Source organism: Dermacentor andersoni, chromosome 2, assembly GCF_023375885.2.
Source record: "Dermacentor andersoni chromosome 2, qqDerAnde1_hic_scaffold, whole genome shotgun sequence".
NCBI lineage: Eukaryota > Metazoa > Arthropoda > Arachnida > Ixodida > Ixodidae > Dermacentor > Dermacentor andersoni.
In genome coordinates, this window is record NC_092815.1 from 20,675,593 (window position 1) to 20,694,267 (window position 18,675).

An 18,675-nucleotide genomic window follows, 5' to 3' on the forward strand; every position below is an offset into this window, starting at 1 on the left:
TGCCATCTGTCGAGATGACACAAAACCCGTGCCGTGGAACTCACGGGCAGCTGGCATTCAGTGCTCAACACCAAAAAAACAAAACTAAGTGTATAGTGCCCTGTAACTGCCTTTTGGACGCTGGCTATTGGAAATGACAAATAAAACTCCACCGTACTAGAAGTTACAACTTGAGTGATATTGTGAGCAAACATTATGAAGAACTCAGAAGCAATATTTTTTGTAACTTGTTTGGGCAGTAACTAGCCTATCTAATGCACTCCTGTACAAAGGGTTGGGGGCCAGAGACCACATTATCTTATGTTTTGAATGGTTGCTCGGATGATCTAGTTTTGTTCTCGAAAATTTGCCCGGATGTTCTCGTTTGTGTGTCCGGATAACAGCTCTGGCTTCTGGCTCAAGGTCACTTGAAGCTCGACGACAAAGGGAGCTAAACGCATTTCATGCTTATAAAGAAGAGTAATTCATGGCGCACACACAGAGTGGTCCTTAACAAGAAGTTACCAAAACCAGTAAATACTAAAACCCTTATAAATACCAAATTAATAGTGGCTATAGGCATAATTCCCACAGTGACAGGCAGGAAATGGCTCTAGAATTTCCAACAAATGTTCTGAGTCACCATGAGAGGGCACTACAGTGGTTCACAAACAAGTGGCACATGGTATACACTACACATCATTCCTAAGATGCCATATTCAATTCATCACAGACTCGCAAGTAAACACTGATCACTATAATAAGGTCATTGAGACAGGCAATTGACTTTACTATGCATTATTTCATCAAAAGCTGTTTGGCCATGGATGAGTCATTGTAAAGCGGGAAGAATACTGAGACAAAGTCATGCTTGCGAGCAGCAACATCAAAGTGGGGAAATTTTGACGTCCATAACAGCTGCGTTGTGCAGTGGTTACCATCAAATGATAGCCACAAGCAGCTGCCGCGACGCAGAATAGTGGTCTTTGCAGTGCTTTTAACCTCTTGAGGTTGATACCAAAAAAATGCAGAGGTTCACCGTTTAAGCTGCCACAAGCAGTTCTGTTAAGATTTCTCACTGCACACTTTATAATAAGTGCAGCCTGGTGCGCTATGCTTTGAATAACAAAGCATAAAATGCACACGGTGCAATTGAAACAATGCATAACTTCAAATAAACTGGCATTTAAAGAAAAGTGATTCTACCATAACAGGAGTTAGCTACTGTATGCAACAGTGCAAGAACAAGCATTCATAACGCCTGCCTTTCTATTTCATATTTGTATTGTACCCACTACGGTGACTTACAGTTTAACGTATGAAGTGGTCTCTTCTGCTGTTCCCGATATGAAGTCACCTGAAAATCACAAAATTTCACCGATGTAAATGGCAGTGTCAGAAATGTTTTACAGGAGCAACCATACAGCAAGACATGAGAAAAGCAAGAAGTAAATAGATGAAATGTCATAAAAAAAAATTTGTACGAGTGTCAGCTGCATAAACAAAAAACATTACCACCTTTATACACTTTCTTTTTATTTTTTAGTTTTATGGGAGGGAGACAGCAGTGATCTATATTAAACCACCTCGAAAGACATTAGGCTTATTCATTTTCTCGACAACTGTTAGCAGAACACTGATATTAAACAAACTCCTCTAGTAATTATGGCTTAAAAGTAGCGGTGTGCGAATTCACAAAACTTTGAATATTCGATTCGAATCGGTTAGTATTTGATTCGGTTCGAAAGGCAATTCTGCTATTAGAAATATTGGAACCACTCAAAAATAGATGTTGGTTCGTTAAATCAGCTTCGCCGCAGTACAGTGGTGTGCGGCAAGGCATTCAAAATGCATTGCGGTGAAGCTACTAATTTAGCCAAATGCCTAAATACACGGTTTAAGATGACAAATTTGTTCAAGTAGTAAGCTTGGCAATGTTCTTAGACCCTAATTTTAAAGCAGTCAAGTACCAACAGGACCCTTCAATGGCAAACTGAATTAAAAAGCTGGCTTAGAAGAAACAAGCAAAATTTCAACTCCAAGGAACCCAGATATGTCCTCAACAACTGAGACTTCTGAAGAGGCACTCTCCATGTCAACACTGTGGAAAGACTTTGGTAAGAACATCAACCAACAGCAATTTTCACTTGTTTGTAGCAACAATTTTCACTTCTTCTAGCACAGTTTGAAAGATATATGCATGATGAAATTTTGGGCCAGAAAGAAGATTTATGTGACTGGTGGTATGAGCATGATGCCCACTTTTGGCTCAGCTTGCAGAAAGATACCTGCCGATAGTGTGCCCAGTGAGCAGCTCTATTCAACATCTGAAGAAATTGGGACATGCAGGAGTGTGTTGCAGCTTGCAGAACATGTGGAGCCGCTATCCTTCCTTCATGACAACGTTAAATAATGCAGTTATGATACTGTGAAGCAAAAGCGTTGTACTAGACTAGATAAATGAAATAAAGAAATGATAAATTAATGGAAATGAAAGTGGATGAAAAAACAACATGCCACAGGTGAGGAACAATCCCACAACCTTCGAATAGGCATTCTATGGGATCGTTCACCAGCTGCCGCAAGTTGTTTTTTCATCCACTTTCTTTTCCATTAATTTACCATTTCTTTATTTCATTTATTAAGCACAAGTAATTTCGCCTATGTTGTCGTTGGTGTCAGTGTTTGTTGGCTTCTTGTGATGACTTATAAAAATCGGGCCCCTCAGTTAACCCCCTTTCTTCTCGTTTAGTACTAGATTAGAGAATTTTGTTGACCACAATGCATAATTTTCCTGTACGTTATTTGCTGTGGAACAAAGTTGCTTTTGTTTTATACCTTTGGTTGGCAAAAAAAAATGCATTTCTGCAAAACCAATAGTTTTCGTATTAAAAAAATATTCAATTTTATTCTCACTTGCTTTTCGTTGTTTAAGTTGGCTTCAAAATTAAGAATTTGATATTCGCACACCCCTACTTTTTATAAAAGCATACGAGCAACAGATGCCTGATAAGAGAAAGAAATAGACAGTGCACCACATAATGAGCCAAAATTAAGATGTTTTGGTGCATTATAGAAAGACACAGCTAAGAGCATGTTACATCACTCTCCTATGATAGCACAGAGGAATACACTAAAACTATTGATTCAAAAATGCAATAGTTTGGTAAAAGAAGGAAAAGTAATTTGAAAAGCGTTCCTCAATTTGAAATTCCAGAAGTTACGACCAGCCACATTCTGAACATTCAGCACCTGCTGACAGCTAGTTCTACAGCAGCACATAAAAGAGTGCAAGCCCAACAAACTTGCAGACTCTGTGGCATTTTTGAGGACTCAGAGGAGCTCACCACTAAATACACATGGAATGTAGAATTTCATGTTTTTTGTTTACATGCAAAACAAACCAAACAACAACAAATAGTGTGCTTATTCAGTTTCTTATTTATTACACTGTATTATTTACATTATTTATAGCACTTTATCTTTCTAAATTTGTGAACACAGTAAGACAAAATAGTCTCTGCATGCATGCGTAATCATGAGAATTGGTGTATTTCAAGTGCAATACTATGGAGTCGCATAATCTGATCTAGGTTAAGTTGACCTTTTGCTTAATTCGAACGCACTGCAAAGTCCTGGCGAGGATTCATACGCTGCTATAGAAGGAAAACTCCTTTAGTTCAAATGCAAAAACATGGTGCTTCGGTTAATTCGACCTCCACTGACCCCAGCTGGCGGCCCCTCGTGCATGTAGTGGTTGGTAGAAGATTGAAAAAACAAGAAATTCACCAGACATCGCTATTGCTTCTTTTTATCTTTTAGTGGCTGAGCCTCCTCCCACTGTGAAGCCATCCATTTCGACTTGTTTATAGCCGTGTCACACCTCTATATTCAGCAGTCAGTTTTCTCCTTTCAGCATAAAGTCACTTGGCATTTTTCAACTTTTTGTTAATTCAACCTCTCAGATAATTCAGCCAAATCTTGCAGTACCACAAGGGTTCAATTAATAGGAATTGACTGTATGTTGCTTAAAATGATTAATAGGCAAAGTTACCAAGCTGGTTGAAAGCAAAAGTATGAACTTTAGGCAAATCCACATACTACTCATCAATCCCACACTAGCTGAGCCACCATACACACAGCTCTCACAGACAAAGCACCACCAGAGTTCCCTCCAGTGATTTTTGTAGGAAACTCTATGAGCGTGCCAATGGACAGCCAACAGTGTCAGAACATGTGGCTGCTCTCACTGAAGCAAGTGTTACCCACCTCACTGATTTTGCCATTACACATTCAGTGTGAATTACACTCAACACATACAGTGCAACCCTGTTCATACATTCCTTGCTGTTGCATTTTCCTGTGTGCTACGTTGTGTTTTCATGGTCCCGACCTAAATCTCATTGACTCCTATGTATTATGTTCCCATTTTGCATAGCGCCATTCTGTAATGTTCCTGCATCTTACGTTGCACTTTAGACACCGCCACATAAATATAACGGTGCAGGGAGAAATAGCCTCTCGCACATTGTAACAAGTGACCGATTTATTGCAAGAAGCAACCAATTTGTTGTAACAAGTGACTGAAGCTTGCAATAAACTAACAAAGTTGTACAAGCAAGGCACTGTATAAACATAGGAAGAAAGCATGCACAAAGCAGGTCGTGAAGCATCTGCAAAAGTGCACATCGATTCAAACCTACCAGGAACAAGCAAAGGGGCTACATTTACTTTGGGGCCTGCAAGGGTCTTATTTGCATTTCACAATTGCTGGTTCTCTTTAGTCAGCTTCGGTGCAGTAGAATAGTGATATGCGTTGAAACATACACAAAATACTGCAGTAGGGGCCGCTGTAATGGAACACTGTATTTGTCCCTTTAATCATACATGTGCATATGTGCCATTTCTCGGAACAGCGTGAGTGCCAAGACATTTAATAACTGCACTGGCAGCCACTCAGACTGTTTCTGACATTGTGCTGTGGTGGTCAGCGCCCTTCCTCATGGTTACGTTTTCCCAGCTGGTACATTTTTTTTTTCCCACGAGCCCTTTAAAATGCATTAACAGTGTTTTACTGTATTACGACTGTTGAAAAGTGAGAAAACATGATAGACTTCCATGCATTGTGGTTGCACAGCGAAAGTGGAACAGCAACAAAACATCTTGATGCTGTGCATAACAAGCAAACATTTTCATTGCCTCCATGCAGATGAGATTGTCAAAGGCACTGTAGACAGAGCCAATAACTATTCAAAGCAACCTAGAGATACTATTAATGGTAACATTACACAAACCAAAAAACAGAGTGACAACTACTCCCAAGTTTGATGCTTAAAATGAATTGTTATCCTGATGGAAATATACATGCACTACCCGACACTACACATCATTTGGGCTTCAGTCACGGCTAGGTGCATTATGTGTCATAAAGACAATGAATATCAAATGTTTAAAGAAAATTCCCGAAGCACTTTCTTAATGCAAATTTCCATGAGTTTCTACCAGAAAAAGGATAATCCTTGTTTTCATAAACTTGCTCACAGGCCATGAAGTTTAGTTGTTCCAAATCCTTTATTATACATTTGAAAGGCCACTTGAGTGTAAAGCAATGCTTGTCTATGAAACCTACAAAATGTGAATATAAAGTCCTGTGCTTTGCACACTTTACAAGCTAATCATAAAATTCAATGTCTATATACGACAACCAAATAATGGACATTGTGGAGATGCTAGACTATCTGGCATCCCCTGATTTTAGTTTTCCCCACATGGTTCCCGTCTCGCCTGCAATCTGGCTTCCCAGTATAGCATGTACAGCGTCGGTGGTTGCGCAATTGTACGAGCGATAACATGTGATCCGCGTCTAATGCAACCTGACGCCGGGGAAACTTGGCTGCAAAACTCGGCATGTGCCTACAAATTGATCGCATGGGCACTTTGCAGGACCTTCCAGTGGAAGCTTTCTTGTTCTCTCACCTGCGAACAACTGGCTTTAGTGTCCGACACGGCGCGAACTTAGTCCCTCGATATCTTGTAGCGACGAGTCAGACTTTCTCTATTCATCAGTGCGCCATTGGCCTTTACCCTTAGTTCTAATTCAATAAGCTGGCCTTAATGTATAAAGGCATAATAAATGCCCTTTGGTTTGTTTCTACTACTGTGTTCCTTTGTTCCAAGGGTACGCTTGAGACCCCATAAAGCCTACTCTCACATTTGGCAAGTACATTGTACTTAACATAAATAGCACTGAACATGAAATACTTCTTCGCCTAATATGTGTAACTTTATATAAGGGGAATCCACAATTCTGTGAAAGCCACTATGAATCTAAAGGAAAGCAAAAAAGTGAATTGAATTCAGCACAAGTCATGTACAGATGGTAAAAACAAGAGAAGGTTTTTTCTCAACGACCCCACAGGAAGGTGGCCTGATGTCACTGCCCCCAGGTGTACATATCTGAGTGCTCACCTCTGACTTGCTGCGCTTAAGGTTTGTTATGTACAGATGCAACACAACCTCAATGAAGCAGATGAAATCATTATTACATTTTAGAAAAAAGACAAACACAGTGACAACAGCATTAATAACCATGCAGTAGCTGACTGACATGAAGAATATGATGCTTCTGCTATCACAGGGATATCATAGAAATACGAGTTCACATCACTAGTTAACAGTCATAGAGATATCGGTCTCACTGGCAGGGCGTCTTTCTGTGTAAGGTCATAATGACCCCAGCAGATGACATACTATGATGCCCTAGACAGTGGAGCTTGCCACATGCCACAGCATACAAGATGCATACATCTGTAGGCTGGTATTTATTTGTGCTTTTTCTCATCCAACTGCAACGCTGCACAAACACTGACACACAAAGTTATTGGAGCTACCACATAAGAGTCATAGAGTAATACATACATTTGCTGATATTAAAATAAGCATTTCATGCTAACATCTACTTGTGTCTATAAAATTAAAGATTTCTTTCTTTGTGCCCATTCCTGTGGCGAGCATCAGCAGTGTAACCGAGCGAATGAGCACAGTGAAAGATAAAAGGCGCGAGCTGCGAACAGTGGAAACCAATGAGAGCGGCCCCTTCAGTGACGTACACATGGGAAACTGGTGTCATGCAGACCTGCCGATTGCCGACTCCGCTACATCTCTCCCAGATGCTTTCCCTCAATATATCATGAAATGAAAACACATATGGAGCTGCACTCAAGTTTTGCGTTAGGGAGTATCGTAATTGTCAGTGAATTTTTTTTTTCTCTCATTTTCATATTACCAGTATGCTTGTGCTTCTGGCAAAACTTCATCACTGTGCTTGACTGAAATGCTGCTCATTTAGAAAATTTACTCAGCTTGAACCGCAACCAACAAGAGGTCTTGCTCTGACGTTGAACAAAGAAAAGGAGAGAACAATGTAATGAAGCTATAACTTCAGAACAAGAGTGCATGCCACAAGACAAACTGCATCGACAGCAAATCAGTAACACTAGTGATGATGTCATATAACCCTGAGACATTAACATTAAGAAAAAACAGGCTCATTAACTGGTCCTTCTTATGATTCAAGGTACAATGCACTCAACGGAGGTGTTGACTGCTTTGATCAAATCCAAAAGCAGTATGGAGTTTGTTGTCGCTTACTAAAGCAATAGTATTTTATGCTCTATTCTCTGCTTGACTTAGTGAATGTGTATGGTTAAGTCTGCTACGAGGCTAGAAACTCACTGCAGGGACCCAGTTGTTATGGCATTCTGCTACTGAGCCTGATGTCGCAGGTTTAATTCCCCACCACCATGGCCTTGAATTGAAACTGAAATATGATGGGGACATAATGCAAAAATGTTCATGTACTGAGAATCAGGTGAACATTAAAATACCACGTGGTCAAAATTATTGTTCCACTATGGCATATTTCACAGCTTCTGTGTTGCTATAGGATGTCAAGAAATCCGCAAATCATAGCAAAATAAATGCTGTAGATTATCACCACTTCTTGGGCGAAACTCATACGGTAAACACTGAAAAAGATTTTTACTGCTTACTGCAGATGAGTACCATGTGACCGACCACAGCAGGCTTATTACAAACGATTTGTATCTGCTGTCAAAAGTTGATGCAGAAGATGCCAAAAGTGCAGCACACTGTAGTTTATTTGCGAGGCATGCACTGTCCTTTGGGTGTGAGTAAAGAAAAAAGTGAATTTATTACATACCTCTTTGACAAAGAGAAAATGAGACACCCACTCAATCGTAGCAATTGCTACAAAGGAATGGGTAGGTGTCTCATTTTCCCTTTATTAATTCTCTCCACCTTGTGGGTTTCCATAGAACTATTACGTCGAACTCTTGCCTTTGCTTTGAGTTGACGATAAGTTTGACTTCGCCCTGCCATCTGCTAGCTGCCTGGTTAGCTCAGATGCTAGAGCGGCTGCCCCGGAGTGGCAGTGGTTCTGGGTTCAAGTCCCCAACCAGGGTGAATTTTTCTTCAAGTGGGAGACTTTTCTTTCGACAAACCCGTATGGGTTTCTTTTGTAGCAATTGCTACAATTGGGTGGGTGTCTCATTTTCCCTTTATTATTTCTCTCCACCTTGCAGGTTTCTGCAGAACAATTATGTCGATATCTCTTTGACATGACATGAGCCTCTTTGACCTACAGAAAGTACCCCAAGCTGCTTTATCTTTTCTTGAGTGTGGGTGTGCATTTGAGTCTGTGTTCATGCAGTATTTCTGCAATTCTGCAATTCAAGTAGACAACATCACACCAAATGTCCTTGTACCACAAAAAGGGAAGTCTCAAAACACCTTTTTACCAGAATACCTACAAAGGTGCTTCAATAAATTTAAAATTTGCATAGGAAACTGCTTTAAACACTTCTTTTTCAAATATAACAAAAGGCAGCATCCTTTTGGCCCCTACTGAAACATTATTTGTGAAATAATGAACAGGCATTGAAAGCACTTGAAAATGGTATATGCTCAGTAAGAATGCGTCACAATCTAAACAGACAAGTGAACTGAATGCTGCATCAAGCAATCAACAGAAAATGAAATGGTCTTACCTCCTGGTCCATGATGCTATTGAGCATTTCCAGCTTCTCCTGCAACTCAGGTGTGTCATCTTGGAGATCTATAAGCACCAGCAAAAAAAAAAAAAGGACATCAATCCTCACAGCCCAGCACAGGCAATTCAAAAGGAATACCAAGTATAATTTGTACACATGTACAGCTTTACTGTTTGTTATGTACACACATGACCAGCTTGATTGTTTATCACACATTCTTATCAACAGACATCTGCAGTTACAAAATAGCACTTGTTCTGTCTGTTCTCACTATAGCACCATGCTGTACTCAATTAATGAGAAAACACCAAGCCACAATGTGTACAAACAGAATAACATGTGTACGCTGCTTATGTGTGCATGAAGGGATAATGCAGTAAATAAGTGGTTCCACATCGAAATAAACTGCAACAAGATTTTAATTATGGATGAAAAAAATTAATTAAAAAAAGATGGATAAGCAAGGGCATTTTAGCAATCCCAATATCTTCTACACAAGAAGGTAGGTTCCCGACAGGGCTATTTTTGCCCTTCTTATTGATTGAGTGCTCTAAAATGTAATGGCAGCAAACAACACCACAGCCATGCAAAGCTGTGCAGAGAAGCAACAGTGCACTTTGAAAGGCTCTGCAATTGTAATTGTACTACTAAAGTATACCTTGATTGTAGCGTATTGTGCATTGCCTCACACCTTTGTAAATTATTCCCTTGTTTTTTTAATGTTTCTGCCGGCAACACCAGTAACCATTACTGCAAAGGCATCACAACCAGAATTATGTAAGTTAGTGTATGCTGCGGATAAATTAATTTAGCTACATATGGTTCTGCTTCACTTATTCATAGAGTTGTCACCTTTGCAGAATAAAAAGGCACAAAAAAACAAGAGAGGATTTTAAAAATCGTATGAATACAAACAAATTGTAAACTAATAATGTGCCAATATGCAGAACACAAATTTTGCCAAATTTAAATTTACTCTAAGGTTTTATATAAAAGTTGGTACACTTTTAAAATCTCTATGCTGTTATTGTTGCAAATGATTTACTTGTAATGAATCTTATCAGCCTACAAACACTCCAGCAAGATGTAGAAGTCTAGATGACAATAAAATATGAAAGTACAAGAAAACACAAATTAAAGAAATGAATCTGCTACGTGACAATTTAGTTCATGTACTATGAACATATGACAGTGCTTGTGCTTTAGTATATAATGTGGTTTGATTTTGGGAGACCTGGAAAATTGGGAAACCAGCAGCCAGAATTGAGAAGAAAAAACCAGCTGTGCTGATGGAAAATCAGCCCTACGGTAACCTTACTCATTCACCAAAACAGGACTAAAAGAATGCAAACTTGTAAATCTGTGGAGGCAACATATGTATTACATTTGCATTGTTGGTACTATCTGTTGCAGAAATTTTCAGGCCAATACACTCAGAGCCAGACTAGACATTGAGCCATGTGGTAGCAATGCAGTTAATGGCACTGCCTTTCCAGGTTTAGAGTTCTAAGCCTTTCACTCATTTAACACAAGAAATGAATATTAAAAGTTATCACATCAGTGCCCCTTTAACAGCTTCGATGACCAGTGACAAAAGCCATGTTACACCGGCACTGCTTCATCCTACTAGTGCCATAACTTCTGGCACTCTTTTATGCATGCTTAAGAACTGGAATTATTAACACACTTGAACCTTGATATAACAAACATGGATATAACAAGCTATGGCTATAATGACAAACATCTAAGATATAATAGGTGATGCTCTTTTCAGTGGAGCCTTCTCCTGCTATAACGAAATGAGAAATGCAGGATTCGACATGGTATCAGTTACAGTGAAGAAAATTTTTGTTTTCATGCAGCTTGAAATAAGTATTCTGGTAGCAAAATTGTCGGAAAGAGTTACCAACCTACTTTTCATACCTACATCAATTTTTTTCATACATGAAATCTTTCCAACCTGTGCAATTATTTGGTCTTTCGTGTGTTACTGCTACCTACACATGAAGCCAGTGCCTAACAGCAACTGAAATTTCAGGCACTGCACGATGTGCCACTTAATGGTGCAGACATGATCTGAACTCATGATGCTGCAAACATACTGGCAAGTATAACAATGCTGCTACGATGTTGACTAGACAACAAACTGCAACTTTGGCAATTCTAGACTTAGCAGCCTAGGCTGTACTGCTGTGATGAAAATTTGCCAACAGCTGGCTGACTGGCTGGCAAGCTTGCTATCAACGTGTTCGTACCAGTAGCCCTTAACAATAGAGACAGAAATCAAACATGCACACATGGGTTAGACCAACAACCGTAGCAGCGGAGTTCAGGTCTATGTGTGGCCACATTCATGTTTAAAAAAATGACCAGTGAATGACCTGTGACTTGGCACAACACATATACAACATAGACTTGACTGAGCAAAACCAACTTGAAATGGCACATAACATGCATCTATATTTTGGCCAGTGGCCTGCTTGGTTAAACTTCAACCAGCAAGCCATTGTGCTGACCCCGTGTGATCACACGGATAACACGTCTGCATATTAGAAAGTGTGAAGTGTGTGCAAGTAATTTACTGCTCTTCCCATTCCATATATTGACACGGCAAGCTGGCAATTCACCATCAATATCTGCAGGAGATCCCTTGCTGGCCTCTTGAAGGCATCATGCAAGTGTTTTTTTGACGTATACCAGATTTTTAAAGAAGTGGTGGTTTCATCAGTGTCGGTCTGTATGCTTATAATGAATATCAGATATAATGAAGATATTTTTGTGCCGAATGTGACTTTATTATAACAAGGTACTATTGTACTGTACTAGTACTGTACTAGTACTGTACCAGTGATCATTTTCTTAAACAAAAGAAGAATGTATTCTTGTTCTAAAATTTGAGCGAAAACAAGAAGTGATAAGCTCAAAATATTCTCTCAAAGCTCTCATTAATTACGCACACCACTGTACATGCCTGCCAAGTGGTATGCATGGGACAAAGCACATGTGTATGGATACCACCAAGGGAAAGAGAAAAGTTGTACCTGCATAGGTGGCCAGTGACAGAATTGTTGGGCCCACAAGCACAGAAAGAAATTGAATTATTAAGATATGGTTATGGACACCAGCAATATGCCCCAAGTGATTCAGCATGGGTGTATGGTTGCTAGACTAATATGCATTCTGCACTTCTGCTTTCCTTTCTGAAGTTTGTGACTGAGTATTGTACAGGTGGTTTCACCTCTTGCTTTAACTTACCATAAATCCATGTTGCCATGCATTCAAGGCAGCCAGAGGCACATGAACAGTGCCTCGTGAGGATGGGTGCCCCATTTGGAGCATTTGTGTTATGCTGAGCTTAAGGAAAACGAAATTTACGTTACAAGTTAGCAGGGGCTGCGCTCCCCAACTTGAATGCTAATGTTGCAGAAATAGAAAAAGTTCATTCTATGCAAACATGCACACATTACACAAAAAGGCTTACCATAGGGAAGTTCAAAGTGTGCTTCAATCAAGATGCTGTGCCCAGTGGGGTTCTTTGTTCCACGCACTTCACCATCAGCTAGTATGAGCTCCGAATCAAGGGAAAGCCATTTCCCCTCCCCTACCTGCACCAATGAATAGTATGAGTAAAACAGAATCAAATGACAACTGCAAGTGGCTCTAAAAAATGCTGCAATGCTAACAAACAGTCACAATAAGTCGGGCTTAAAAATTATGCAGACAAAAATGCATAAGCCAGGGGTGAAAATGCACACACACAACAGTGCAACGTGATGACATTTCTTATTATCATACATATCTATTTTATTCAGACGTTACACAAGAGAATTGGTAAAAAAAATCACTTGATTTCAAACATGGCTTTGCATCTGTACACACTGTATAGCACAAATGACATTTTTTTTTAAGAAGAGGAAATTTTTGGCATAGTTGGTGGCCTTTAGATCCACTAAGTTTTATTTGAAAAAGTTCTGGCACGATGCTGCGGCATACGTGCAAAGACATAAAACATGAGGAATTTCTGCTTAAAGAACATATAATTTAATAATAGCAGGATGCACTGTGCCACATCTCATGAATACTCCACATTTTTTCACATCTATGTGCACCTGGCCCATAATCTATGGACATAAGAGCCAGAAAACTTGTACCCAAATTTTGTACACCCTCTCTGTTTCTCCAGAAGTAACTTGTGCAAAAAATAACATTGCATGCCAGTTGTACAACCTAATGTGGAGGTCACATAAGCATACAAAAATCTTGTAAGTTGAGACAAATGTCTTGGTGCTCTGTCGATTTGTCAGGGCAGGGCAGCCATGGCAAACCAGTGTGGCAGGTCTGTCTGCACTTTTGTAGGTGTACAGATTTATGAATACTTGATCAATTATCAATCAGAAAAAGCCAACAGCAAAAAACTAGTTTCTATGTATAGCATGAAATGATATATGATCTATATGATCTAATGATCTATATAGCATGAAATGACAAGAGAAAAATTAAAGTTGGAGGACGCTTAAGAGGATGCTTTAGCTCAGGCCCAACTCTGACATGGCCTATTCAAATACAGGTAAAACGCAAAAACGTTTTTCTGAGATAACCCCTGGACCGATTTTAATGAGATGTGTTGCATTTGAGAGAGAAAAATAAATTCTAGTGACTGTTGGAAGCACAATTTCGATTTAGGGCCTAACTTTTGTTAAAAGGATTTTCAAAAGTTTGCAAGATTATAAAATATAGAAGCACCAAGTACATAAATTATTGGCTCTGCATTAAGAAGAGATATCGCGGTGCTGTAAATGGCACCCATTAGATCACTGAAAGAGGACAAAGTCAATATGTCATTTTGTATCTTACGTGAATTTGTTACGTTGTGTACAAGGGTTCTGCAAAAGCTGTATTTTCATATTACTACAAATTTTTTTAGATGTGTAACACATCAATTTTGTGCATTTTTGATGTACTATTGGATGCAATTCACAGAATTACGACATCATTTTTCGTTGCTGAGTTATAGAGTTGTATACTTGATAGTTTTGTTTTCTGCAAATCTTTTATTTTTGCCAATATTTAATAAAAACTGCCGACCTAAATCAAAAATTCAAACCCAACAGTCACTAGATTTTAAGTTTTGCTTTCAGATGCAACAAACCTCACCAAATTTGGTGCAGTGGTTGTTGAGAGAAACGAATTCTCCTTTCACATGTATTTAGATAGGAACACCAGAGCTAAAGCTTCCTCTTAAGCTTCGCCTTTAAGAGTGGAACGCAATAGCATTCAAAGATCCCCGACTACTTCTCCCGGTTCCTGGCTACTGCAGCTTACCGTATTTATTCGCGTATAACCCGCACCAAAATGTGAAAAAACGCGTTTAAAAAGTGGGGGTGCGGGTTATCTGCGAATTTTTTCCTTGGGAGGGGGGGGGGGGGTCGGCTTCACCGCAATGTGCGGCGGCCTCCCCGTGTAGTCCGCCATCCCCATCGTCATCGACGCTTGTCAAGCCGATGAAGGGCCAACGAAAGGCCAGCATTGTTGAGCCTCGCGTTAGGCGCTGTTTAGTGTACTTACCCCAGTTTGCACTGTTTGCCTGCTTTGTTTTGGCATCATGAGTGCGACTCGACGGCAGTGTTTCACAGCGAAAGAGAAGCTAAAGATTATAGCCGCTGCCGAAGAAATCGGCAACAGAGCTGCTGCAAGACAGCATGACGTCGACGAGTCGTGCATTCGCGACTGGAGGAAGAAAAAAGAGAGTCTCGAAGCAACGAACCGGGACAGGCGAGCGTTTCGGGGTCCGAAGACTGGCGCGTACCCCCACCTCGAGACGCAGCTTGCGAAGTTCATTGAGGAGCAGAGAAGTCGTGGCCACGCTGTTTCGACTGAGATGGCGCAAATGGAAGCCCTGAAGTTGGCCCGGGAATTGAACATTCCACGTGAGTTTCGTGCAAGCCGTGGATGGCTTCAGCGCTTCATGCGAAGACATGGATTTTCTATGCGGCGGCGAACAACCATGTGCCAGCGGCTTCCTGAAGCCTACGAGGAAAAGTTGTTGAACTTTCAACGATATGTGATCGCACTTCGGAAGGAGCACAGCTATTTGCTGTCTCAGGTGGGAAATGCTGATCAAACACCTGTGTACTTTGAGATGCCGATGGACACGACCATGGAAAAAAAGGGCTCCAAATCAGTCAGCGTGCTGACCGGCGGAAATGCCAAGCTGCGCTGCACAGTCATGCTATGCGCTTTGGCTGACGGCACGAAACTGCGCCCGTATGTCATTTTCAAACGCAAGACGCTACCTAGCATTCCACTGCCCCCAGGAATCGTTGTGCGTGCGGAAGAAAATTCGTGGATGAACAGTGGCCTAGTCGGTGACTGGCTTCGAGTAATCTGGGAGCGAAGACCAGGTGCCTTGCTGGCACGCCGGTCGATGCTCGTACTAGATTCCTTCAGAGGCCACTGCACTGATGCGGTGAAGGCTCGCCTTGCCGAGACCAGCACCGACCTCGTCATAATACCTGGCGGCATGACGTCCATGCTACAGCCACTCGACGTGTGCCTGAACAAGCCGTTCAAGGCACACGTGAAGCGGCTGTATGCCCAGTGGATGGCCGACGGCATTTACGCCCTCACACCGACGGGACGCGTGCGAAGGCCTGATATTCCATTGCTGTGCCAGTGGATCGTGGATGCGTGGAAAGCGATACCGGCCGATTTGGTGCGGAAAAGCTTTAAAAAATGTGCGATCAGTAATAGTTTGGATGGTTCCGAGGACGACTACGTCTTTGAGAGTGGCGATGAAGCCTCGGATGGCAGTAGTGAGAGCGGCGACGATTAAGAATCGGATAACCAGTGACGTGGTGGCGGTCGTTTGAATAAATGTTCTGAAAACGAAATGATCACTGAGTGTGAGTTGCATCTTTCTAGCGCTCATTTTTTTTTTTCAGGTAAACGTGCGGGTTATACGCGAGTTTTTTTTTTTTTTTTCCGCCGAGTTCAAAGTTAGGGGTGCGGGTTATACGCAGGGGCGGGTTATACGCGGGTAAATACGGTATGTAACCGTAATGTTTACTGGAAAACGCTGGCAAGGAACGCTGTGCACGAAGGCAAGCTTTCTGGTAGAAACTCAGGCTCTCGTGTGGGCCATGAGGCGACAGAAACAAGCACCATCTGAAGCTGTCGCAAGGAACCGGGTGCACCACCTTATGGCCTTTGAGATTTGCGAAAGGGGTTTGTGTTTTGAGTTTCCACATAACAGAATTATGTTTTCTCATATATTTAAATTACAAGCCGATGCTATCATGTCTGTAGGTTGTGCGTAATTGTACTTTACGATTTTTCTGACATATTTTGCCTTGAGAAATTCAATTAGTTCAGTACCTTTTTCGCACTACATGGAGGAGCCTGCATGGTTGGGTATGCGTGGTTCAAAATGATTTTTGCTGAAACAAAGGTCGACACAGGACGGGGGATGCCGCACGCCGACGCCAGACTTTATGCGACACAGGGCCCATGGCTTTCACGTTAAAATAGCCAAGACTGAGTATTGGAAGGGCAGTCATGGCCATGATCAGCGTGGCATGTCCATCCAAATGGACAATGATAGATGAAGAAATTTATGAAGTGTTTACAAATACTAAAATGGCAGAAAACTAGCTTCTACAAAGCATGTAATGTCAACTGAAACAACACGCAAAAAGAACCTCGAAGGAGTTGGGTCGCAGTCAGAGAAAAAGAACTTGGCTGTCAAAGGGTAAAGCATTGCCTGTGCAGTTTCTGTCTATGAATAAATAATTTCTGCATGAGCCTTGTAATATTATATTTGCTTTGAACTGGAGCACTCTAGACCAGTAAAAATTACATGTACAGTTGCCGACCGATTTTCCGGACTCCACAAATTTGGACATGCTCGATTATTCGGTCTGCTTCGCGGCACCGCCATTCTCCCCATAGACCATAATGTATAACAACTGCCAAAAGTTCGGACACCTTGCAATCTCTCGTCTGATTTTTCGGACACTCCTTGAGCCAACTCGATCGAGAGCACCATGCAAGGACTCTGACCGGTGCATGGTTCAACTTGCTGAACGCCATTTTCGTTTTCAACGGAGCTTCCTTGCTGCCCCACGAAGTGGCGCTACTGCAAATCCTCGCTCATCATCATCGTTTCTGCCTGGTTCGATAAAGTGGCTCTACAGCAGTTCAGGTTTCAGCTTAGTAAGCCATGTCGAGACAATCCAGCGGCTGATTTGTTTCCTCGCGCGCGACGCTGCGAGTAGACCACGTTTTTCGTTTGTACGACTGGTGTCAGCATAGTGGTGTTTGCTTTTTGTGCTGTGTCGAGGTTCCGGTGATCCAACGCGGCATACGGAAACATCGTGTCAAGTGTCTAATGGCGCCGACAGTGCTCGCGCAGACTGCGCTGGGGAATGCCGGCAAGCGTGTGCCGGGAGGCCTAAGATTTGTCGCCTTCCGATGTGCTCCCTACTGACGCGGAAAATGTTCTGCCGAAACCTGCGCAGTGGTTGCATTGCGATTCCGGACACCGTCTCATTTGACAGTTTCACAGGTTCTGACACTGCTGTACTGACATGCGCAGAACTCGATGACGGCGAGATCATTTGTCAGGTTTCTGCTGCACCGCTGGACTATGACTCCGAGTCGGAAGATGACGCACCATGTGCTACGCTGCCGTCGCATGCGGAGCGTGTACAATCAGTGACTGTGCTTTCAGCCGCCTATAGTGACCATACGACCCTCTCCGAGATTCAGGCTTATCTGATTGCACGTAAACAGAACAGCGTGCAACGGCGCATACACGGTTTCTTCAAGCCTACTGCCGAGCCCGAATAAGTGCGTGGAAATAAAGGATTTCATTTTTTTTTCTTAATCTGCTTTTTCGGACACCTGTTTATTCGGACATTTCCGCAGTTCCCGTGAGGTCCGAATAAACGGTCGGCGACTGTATTACACTGAAATTATATGTGTTAGAAAAGTGGCCATACTCCACTGAAAGCAACATGTCCTGACTGTCCCCTACCAATGAGGGAAGCAGATGCTAGACAATTATTATATAGTTGCACTGCCTTGCAATCACAATGCTCCCATCTTCTGAAAGTCAGCCTTCGCTACATGCCATGTCAAGCTATGATCACTAAGTACACATTTATAGACACCACAAAAGACACCTCAAATTCATGCACAACATAGTCTTACACACACACACACACACACACACACAAAATTTTATGCATTCTATGGCAAGCATTCATAGAAATAAATTTTACATTGGACCTGGAAATCTGAAACTTGAATCACTTACTGAATAGCTAGATTTATCAACAGCTGCTAACTCATGTTTGTCACCTTTGCATTTGTTAGTAATTTAGTTAGAAGTGCCATTCACTAAATTCTGACAACAGCTATAATGCAGCAGCCAGAAAAATTTCTTTTCACTTTCTCTGTCTCTTCTTCTTCTAAAGGCTGAGATCTATGAAGCTTTTGGCGCACTTTAGAGGCACAAGTAGCATGATGAGCACAATCCTTCATGTGACCCTGTGCGGCATTCTTTTAGAAAGCTAATCCGAGGAATACAAGAAAAGAGAAAACTGGAAGACTTTTTTTCTTATCT

The 18,675-nt window shown here is 41.5% G+C and overlaps 1 protein-coding gene across 2 annotated transcripts in view; it reads right to left on the reverse strand.

Annotated features, from left to right (window-relative positions):
- The window catches only part of LOC126542791 (uncharacterized), a 57,131-nt gene that overhangs the window by 14,742 nt on the left and 23,714 nt on the right, over positions 1 to 18,675 (reverse strand). For both annotated transcript variants that reach the window (XM_055077450.2, XM_050189854.3), the window contains exons 5-7: positions 12,532 to 12,655; positions 9,048 to 9,115; positions 1,288 to 1,336 (exon numbers count right to left, since the gene is read on the reverse strand). In XM_055077450.2, the coding sequence (XP_054933425.2) occupies positions 1,288 to 1,336; positions 9,048 to 9,115; positions 12,532 to 12,655 (241 nt within the window). The remainder of the gene's footprint in view (positions 1 to 1,287; positions 1,337 to 9,047; positions 9,116 to 12,531; positions 12,656 to 18,675) is intronic.